General features: G+C 47.3%; 1 protein-coding gene across 1 annotated transcript in view; it reads right to left on the reverse strand.

Annotated features, from left to right (window-relative positions):
• The window catches only part of OLFML2B (olfactomedin like 2B), a 69,438-nt gene extending 67,062 nt beyond the window's left edge, over positions 1–2,376 (reverse strand). The window contains exon 1 of the mRNA XM_030207652.1: positions 1,935–2,376. Coding sequence (XP_030063512.1) covers positions 1,935–2,138 — 204 coding nt within the window. The 5' untranslated portion in view covers positions 2,139–2,376. The remainder of the gene's footprint in view (positions 1–1,934) is intronic.
• Between the last annotated feature and the right edge of the window lie 6,762 nt (positions 2,377–9,138).

Genomic DNA, 9,138 nt, shown 5'->3' on the forward strand with positions numbered 1-9,138 from the left:
TGTAACTGTGCACCTGCCCATGAGCCACCCAGATTCCACCCACCATAAAAGTGCATGCCATTGCATTTACCAATTCTATCTGACATCCTGGAATGTTAATGTCATAACAAAACTATGTAAGCCACATTGAGCCTGCAAATAGGTGGGAAAATGTGAGATACAAATGCAATAAAAATTTAAAAAAAAAAAAAAATTTGGGCACCATTTTACAGAATCGCAGGTAGCCAAAATCTAGGCATTTATGCATGTATTATGTGCAAGTATTCTGGTCATTTACGCATGTATTTGGTGGCTAAATGTTGGTGCCACTTTATAGAATTGGCCCTACAGTGCATCTTTTAACACAATAAACACCTGGAAATTTGCTCAGAATATCAACTTTCCCCTTTCATGTGTCACTGCTGCCTCCTTTTTTTATCTTCTTAAACTCTTTGTATTTTTCCCCCATAGATTTTTTTCAGAGCCATCTTTGAAGGCCACTTGAACGGGATGGCATACTATCTCTTTAAGTCCAAAAGGATTTGATTTTCCATATTGCATCTGTTCTACTATTTGTCAGAAAGTGTGCAACCTTAAATTATGGCAAACCCTGCTTTTTTAAAACCTTTCTTTCTTGAGTCCACCTCTCAGCAGTTTGTGCTGTGGTCATGCTTTTTCCTGTGTGGATTTAATGATTATCTAACCAGGTTATGATGGCAAACAGCTCAGCAGCGCCACTTTCCTTAAATCATAGCAGAGGAACAGCCAAAAGCTTTAAGCACAGCTGTCTGTTCAGGAATTATGGAGAAGGAAGAGGTTTTGATCACCTGGGATATTCCAGTTCCAGCTGATAAAAAAAACAATGCAACTGGATGTCGTGTTACAGGAGAAAAACAGAACAGCACTGATCTGCCCCAGGTGATTTATTCTATGCGTCAAATTAAGAGAAAATCTTCACGTCCCAAGCACAGCACTCTAAGACCAAGACAATGTGGCAGAAAGATACAGAAATATTCTCCATTGTTTTGGGTCCCACAGATTTGATTAAAAGGGCATTTCATCTCAAGCGCATCTTCATAAATTGACTATACTGTACATGTCACCGCTTATCAACTCCAGAAGGAAGCTCTCTTTGCCATCGTGCAAATTTTATGGCAAGTGTTAGCAATAAATTTGAGACTGGGATCTTACTCCGACATACCCTGGCTTATTACTATCACGGTAGGTGCGAAATTCACCCATTTGGAAATACCTCCCTCCACCCCTTCAGAATACTAAAGGATTACCTTGAGGAATGCACCCTGCGTTTTGGAATAGGTGGGAACTTATTATCATTTCTCACTAAATAATTCCTTGGACTTTTAAAAACAATGTTCATTATTTATTTTTTATTGGCAGCTTAACACAGCAATTTCTGCTAAACTAAAAGGGGGGAACCTTGATGATTTCGTTTCGTTCAGCTGTCTGTTGCAAATAATCCTGCTTTTAACAGAAAGAGCAATGTACTCAGGGTATCCAAACCAGAGAAGACATATCAACTAGTTTTTTCCTGCTGAACTGGAAACCCCCTGCATTCTTCTGCACCGTGGGAACGTTCCTGGAGATGCTGAAAACCCCCCAACACAGACCTCGCTGCATCCCCCGCATCCATTCTTATCCTATCTGCTCACTGCTGAGCTTTCTTTCTACCTCTGTACCCATGGGAGAGCCCTTAACATCAAAGCTGAAAAGGATGTTTTTACATTAACCACCACCTCAGGTTCTCTGTTCCAGGCAAGATGATTTGCTGCCCTGGTGTCGGGTGGGGTAAATGTTTTTAGATCCTCCCAGGGCACTGCTGGTAGCAACAGGTTCCAGTGATGGGGGGAAACTGCAGCTAAAGCAGCTGCAGTAGAAGGAAGATAGAGCAACATCTGTGTAATTTGTAATCCAGCTGTGCGTGCAAGCTCATTTACCTGTGATAAAATGTTCTCCTGATTGTCAGCCTCATTTTCCAATATTTCTTCGTCTAGCTCAGGGGATGCCTGCCCTGCTGCCTCAGCTGGCTGCTGCCCTGGGGTCTGCACTGTAGGTTTTGCCCTGTCATCAGCATAGGCTGAGCCCCAGCTCAAGAGGCCACCGGAGGTAAGGAGCAGAAGCAGGGGGCACATAGCCCTCATGGCACAGATTCAGCTGCCCAAGGAAGGGATCTTCACTCTTCCCAGAAGAAAAAATCCTTTTTTTTTTTTATTTCCAAGCGTTTCTGTGCCTGCTTAGTAAGAGAGGGTCAGGATCTGAAGCTGACACCCAAAATCACCACCTGCATCTTCGGTAGATCTAGCTTGTTACACTACTGGCAACTCAAGATGCTGGTGGAGGGGAAGGCAGAGTAGGCGCTGTGGCCACTTCCCTCCAGAGTCTGAGAAGGGTTGGGATCAAGTAGTGCTGGGTTGCAAGAGACGTGTCTGTGTTGGGAAGGGAGGGAGGAGGGAGAGGATTCGGCTTCGTAACGGAAGCTCACTGAGATGGATCTCCCAGGGCTCAACATGTAGGCAGGGAGGAGTTTGCACTGTACTTGGCTCAGACGTTTGTGCAAAGGGAGCTGCAAAATGCAGAGAAAGTAAAGAGAAGCCACAGTTCCTATGAGAGAGGTTCAGATAGCTCTTACAGGGGAACTCGCAGTTCCCGGCATGGAAAGCTGCTGCCCACTTTCTGGATAGCAGAATTGCATATTTTCTGTATTGTGAAGGAAAGGAGCTGTATAAGGGGAGCGGGAGAGAGATGGAAACTCTTGCTTATTCTAGGTGGTCAGCAAGATGCTAAAACTGGCAAATAACTTCCCTCAGTCAGTCCTCCATCTGCTCATCCTAATTCATCATCCTCTGCTTGTCCAGTCTCCAGTCCTTCCTCTGTGGCTCCTACCATAAACCCCTCAGTGTCACACCCTCTCAGCTGCCTGGGCCCAGATGCACAGAGCAATAACGACACCCGCAGTTGCAGGGTGTGGTTAAGTGTGTATGAACTGTGAAGACCATGAGAGAAGGAAGCAGTTGCAAAGGCTGTGAGAGCACAGAGCACATGGTTTCACAGGCGGATCGTACCAGAGGCGTAGCCAGACACCCAATTTTGGGTGGGCCTGGGCCCAAGATGGGTGGGCAGAAGAACACTATCTTGTCCCACAAGTGATTTGGTCTGTCCCCCTCTCGCCTGCATACTATATGGTCTCTCAAGCATCCTTCCTCCCCCACATACCTTTTAAATAGCAGATTTTCACTGGCAGCGAGCAGCAACTAATACACACTGCTTATGTTAGCCCCACAGCCTTCCCTCTGAAGCAATTTCCTGTTTCCACATAGGCGGGGATACATCAGAGGGAAGGCTGTGGGGCCAGTACGAACACTATGTATCAGTCGCTGCTCACTGCTATTTACAAGGTATGCAGGAGGGAGAGTAGTTGGGAGTTTTCGGCTGGTGGGGCTTGGGGATCCCTGCCAGCCACATCATAAGTGTGCTGCTACTGGGTGGGCCTGAGCCCAAAGTGGGTGAGCCTGGGCCCACCCGGGCCTACCCTTGGCTACGCCACTGGATCGTACAGTACCAGCCTGCTGCCCCAGCTACCACGGATGCACCATCATTTTAAAACAACATGAGAACATTAACAATACTTGTCATATCATTTTGTGCCATTTCCCCCCAAAACATATGGGCTAGGTTTTCAGAAGGATTTAACTAGGCAGGATTCATTCCTGTCCAGTTAAATCTCGCTAAACTGGCTGGTCACTTAACCAGATAGCTCCGCTGAATGTCACTTAATACTAGCTCTCCCTTAACTCGGTGCTTCTCAGTGTGCAATGGTGGTGACAGCTAGAGCTGTGATTAGGCATATGTGTGGAGGAATAACCTAATGGCTAGATCAGTGAACTGAGAACCAAGAAGGTTCAAATCCCACTGATGCTTGGTTAAGTGAAACCCTTTGTTCTCTGAGGACAAGCAGGGCATTCATTCTTACAAGTGGGTAATGTGTTGCCTGGACTGGGCTTTATGACAAGCAGCGTTGCCGATTACCCAGTCCCCAAACCCGCCCAAAAGGTTCACACCCCGCCCCCGGCATCATCAACCCCCGCCCCCGCCGCCATCAGCTCCACCCCTGCTGTCATCAACCCCGCCCCTGGTGTCATCAGCTCCACCCCTGATGTCACTAACCACTCCTCCAATGTCACTAACCCCCCCGTGGCACGAAAAACCGCAGCCGGAGGAAAAAAAACCGCCCGCAAAAAAAAAATTGCCCAAAAAACCGCAACCCGCAGCGGTCAGAAATTTCTTGCAGCAGGTCGCGGAAAACCGCCCAATTGTCATTGACAAGCCATAAGAGCTTTTGTGGAGCGCGAGACATGCTTCACTGCGCATGCGAGGGTACCTTCCCGCCTGCCGCTCGTGCACGGCTACTCCCTTTTTTTTTACCACAGTGAAGAGAACACTGCATCTCTCACTTCTCTTCATGTCTGGTCTGAAGAGCTTTATTTTTTGGTGCCTTTCGGCGTTTCAGCAATTTTTCACTGTTCCTTTTTGGCCATTTGTTTTCCCCTTCTCTTCCAGTGCACATGTAGTTTATTTTGTCCATTTTTAAAGTTTCCTGTCTTTTCCATCCACTAGGCTGCATTTATGCCTGGACTCCGGTCGGTTCTTTTCTGTCTCTTTTTTCCTGGTGCCTTGCCCCTTTTATGAGGCACCATCGCGTCTCTTGATTTAGTGTTGGACATTTTTCCGTCCATGTCCTCTAAAGTTCCTAGTGACTTTAAGTGCTGTACCTGGTGAAATCGGACAGACTCTGGCATGGGCATGCTTGGTGTTTGCAGTGTCTAGGGCCTGACCATAGCCCTGCTAATGTGTCCTTTGTCTTATATTGTAATGGTATTAACAATATGAAGAAAAGGATGCAACTGTCCAGAGAAGCCCAATGAGAAAAGATTTTTGGAGCCAAGTCCGGGTCCTCGACATTGGCATCGAGATTGGCGGTATTGGCGTCGACATTGAAGACAGATCGGCATTGGAAACATCGGTCCCTATGGCTGCCTCGAGATCCAGAGAAACTGGGAGCGTCAAGTGGGTATCCACCTGCCTCGACACCGACTGCTGGACAAGGCCCCCGGGACCGGCCAGCATCGGACCCGACCCTGAGGCGATATGAAGATTGAACATCGTCGTCATCAACACCGAGCTTTGGGTGAAGGCCAAGAAGAATCGACATCGATCGTCCTCATCATATGGTGCCAGGAGCTCCAGGGTGTTGAGGGACTTGACACCCGAGAAGTGTCAGTGCCAGGATGATCGCTCCCCCTCTATCCAGGAGGTGCCAGTGTGCCTGTCTCCAGGCAGCCAAGACCTAGCTCCCATCTTGTCCCCATCTGTTCTGCAGCCTGTCTCAGAGCTGACATCCCAGTCTTTCCTGGTGTTGTTGTTACATTTGCACCCCGCGCTTTCCCACTCATGGCAGGCTCAATGCGGCTTACATGGGACAATGGAGGGTTAAGTGACTTGCCCAGAGTCACAAGGAGCTGCCTGTTTTGGCCCTCGATGAGCATATCCAGGCCTTGCTCCCTGAGCTACTGGATGGCATCTTGCAGCAGTGTGCATCGGTGTCAGGGATGCTTGTGCCTACCATCCAGCCTGCTGTGGCCCCGCCTGGCCCTCAGCTTGTGGTGCAGTCTCTGACGCCAGTGCCACATGCGGCCCCGGTGTTGACTGCCACCCAAGCCAGTATCCCCTTTATTTTGATGGAAGAAGCTTTGCCGGAGTTCAGGCAGGAGCCGACTCTTCGACGCCCCTCTCAAGGACATAGCTTCTCAAAGTCAAGGCAGGCTCAGTCTCAGCCCTACCATGAGGAGTTTCTGGCTGACACTGATGAGGAATGCTCATGAGAGTCGGCGGAGGATCCACAGAACTTCTCCTCAGATAATTCCTATGGTATCCCCTCTGAACCCTCCCGTCCACCTGAAAGGAGAAAGTCTTTGGAGAACCTTTTGCTCCCTTCTTTTGTAAAGGAAATGGCTGAGGCTATTCCATTACATTTGGAAATGGAGGACAAGCCCAGGGCTAAGATGCTCAAAGTCCTGGACTACACGTTTCCTCCTAGAGAGGCTGTTACTGTCCCTTTCCACAAGGTATTCAAGAAGTCCTCGATCAGAAATGGGAGTCCCCTCTGTTGGTCCCTGTCATGCCCGAGAAGATTGACACCCAGTACCGGATCCACAGTACACCTCAGTTGCCTCATAACTCCATGGTGATGGAGTCCACTTTCAAAAGAGCCAGAAGTTCTAGAGACTATGTCTCGGCGCCCACAGGAAAAAGCTAGGACCTTGAACTCTTTTGGAAGGAAGATGTTCCAGGCCTCAATGCTCGTGTCCCATATCCAATCATACCAGCTCTTTATAAGCGTCTATTTAAGTACATAAGTACATAAGTAATGCCATACTGGGAAAAGACCAAGGGTCCATCGAGCCCAGCATCTTGTCCACGACAGCGGCCAATCCAGGCCAAGGGCACCTGGCAAGCTTCCCAAACGTACAAACATTCTATACATGTTATTCCTGGGATTTTGGATTTTTCCAAGTCCATTTAGTTTATGGACTTGTCCTTTAGGAAACCGTCCAACCCCTTTTTAAACTCTGCTAAGCTAACCGCCTTCACCACATTTTCCGGCAATGAATTCCAGCGTTTAATTACACGTTGGGTGAAGAAAAATTTTCTCCGACTTGTTTTAAATTTACTACACTGTAGTTTAATCGCATGCCCCCTAGTCCTAGTATTTTTGGAAAGCGTGAACAGACGCTTCACATCCACCTGTTCCACTCCACTCATTATTTTATATACCTCTATCATGTCTCCCCTCAGCCGTCTTTTCTCCAAGCTGAATAGCCCTAGCCTCCTTAGTCTTTCTTCATAGGGAAGTCGTCCCATCCCCGCTATCATTTTAGTCGCCCTTCGCTGCACCTTTTCCAATTCTACTATATCTTTCTTGAGATGCGGGACTCGGTGCGCAAGCTTATGAATTTGGGAGACTCTCTCCCACCAGAGTAGGCCGAGCCAGTACGCCAATTGGCCATGCAGCAGAAGGTGTGTCGAAAAATCTTGGCCAGGGGCACCTATGACACTTTCAGGATCTCTGCTCAAAGTATAGCAATGCACAGACTCTCATGACTGCATGTTTCTGACTTGGAACAGTCAGTTTAGCAGAGGTTGGCGGATACCCCATGCCGGGGGGGATAACCTTTTTGGAGAGGAGGTTGAGGAGGAGGTCGCTGACCAATTCAAAAAGCATACCATTTCTTTTCTCTCCCGCCAGCCATCTTCTGCACCAGCCTCCTCAGCTAGGAGGTCTTTTGGCAAGTCGAAGAGAGGTGCCTACTACTTACAGAAATGTAGGTACGTCACTTCCTCTTGCCAGCCTGCTCAGGCTCAACCCAGTGTGCTCATTCTTGTCAGCAGTGTGCGCCTAAGGCCCTTGTTGCTTCCCAGTCTAAGCAAGGAACGAGCTTTTAACTGTCTCCAGCAGAACATTGCTGCTGTCAAAGTGCCCGTGCCAGATGATCTGTCAGTCGGGGGAAGGCTGAAGTTTTTCCATTCCAAATTTCATAGCCACAAAAAGTGCTGATGACAGATGCATCTCTCCTCAGTTGGGGAGCTCATGTGGATAGGCTTCACACTCAGGGAACATAGTCCCTACAGGAAACAGGTCTTAAGATCAATGTTCTAGAGCTTCAGGCAATCTGGAATTCTCTAAACTCTTTCAGAGATCAGCTGTGCAACCAAATTGTGCTCATTCAGACAGACAACCAGGTTGCAATGTATTACACCAACAAGCAGGGGGGGCACCGGATCACACCTTCTGTGTCAGGAAGCCATCAGGATTTGGCGTTGGGCTCACCAACACATCATGTTCCTCTGAGCCACTTAACTGGTGGGCAAAAACAAAGGTCTGAGCAGGGTTATCCAACCGCATGAGTGGTCTCTCAATATGGACATTGCCTGAGAGATCTTCCGAGAGTGGGGCACCCCCTTGGTGGATCTCTTTGCCACTCAACTGAATCATAAAGTCCCTCAGTTCTGCTCCAGGCTTCAAGCCCATGACAAACTAGTGTCAGATGCCTTCCTCCTGCATTGGGGGACAAATCTGCTGTACACGTATCCTCCCATTCCTCTTGTGGGGAAGACTCAGCTGAAACTCAAGCAAGACCAAGGAACTATGATCTTAATTGTGCATTACTGGCCTAGGCAGATCTGATTCCCTCTTCTTCTAGAGTTATCCACCAAAGAACCATGGAGATTGGAGTGTTTTTTGACCCTCATCACGCAGAACGAGGGATCTCTTCTACATCCCAACCTTCAGTCTCTGGCTCTTATGGCCTGGATGTTGAGAGCCTAGAATTTGTTTCTCTCAGTCTGTCAGAGGGTGTCTCCCAAGTCTTGCTGGCTTCCAGGAAAGATTCCACTAAGAGGTGTTATTCTTGCAAATGGAGGAGGTTTGCCGTCTTGTGTGAGGACAAGGCCCTAGATCCTGTTTACTCTCCTACACAGTCCCTGCTTGAATACCTCCTGTACTTTTCTGAGTCTGGTATCAAGACCAGCTCCATATGGGTTCACCTCAGTGCAATTAGTGTTTAGCATCAGCATGTAGAGGGTCTCTGGACAGCCTCTAGAGAGGTTTGCTTTTCTCAAAGCCCCCGTCAAACCTCCGCCTCTGTCATGGGACCTCAATGTCGTTCTTTCCCAGTTTAGCTGGTTAGCAGCCATATTCAGTCCACTAACTGTAACCTGGTTGTTTGATTAGGTACTGAAAGATTTATAGATCTGTTAATGCATATTTATTTATTTATTTATTTATTCTTATATCCCACATTATTTTAAAAAAACTAGTTTTGGTTCAATGTGATTTACATTAAACAATGAAATTACAGATATATAATTATACAATTATATAAACTTTATCAATGTATCGATACATTTTAGCTGAAAAATTTCTTTAAAAGATGGATTTTTGTTCTTTATGGAAATGTAGATAATTATTGATGCTTCTCATTACCTTGGGAATTAAATTCCACCATTTGGACCCTAGGTAACTGAAACCTGGACAGACATAGACCACAATTAATATTGTATTTTATTTGAGGTAATTGCAAGAGT

The sequence above is a fragment of the Microcaecilia unicolor genome, chromosome 6 (genome assembly GCF_901765095.1).
Source record: "Microcaecilia unicolor chromosome 6, aMicUni1.1, whole genome shotgun sequence".
NCBI classification, from domain to species: Eukaryota; Metazoa; Chordata; class Amphibia; order Gymnophiona; family Siphonopidae; genus Microcaecilia; species Microcaecilia unicolor.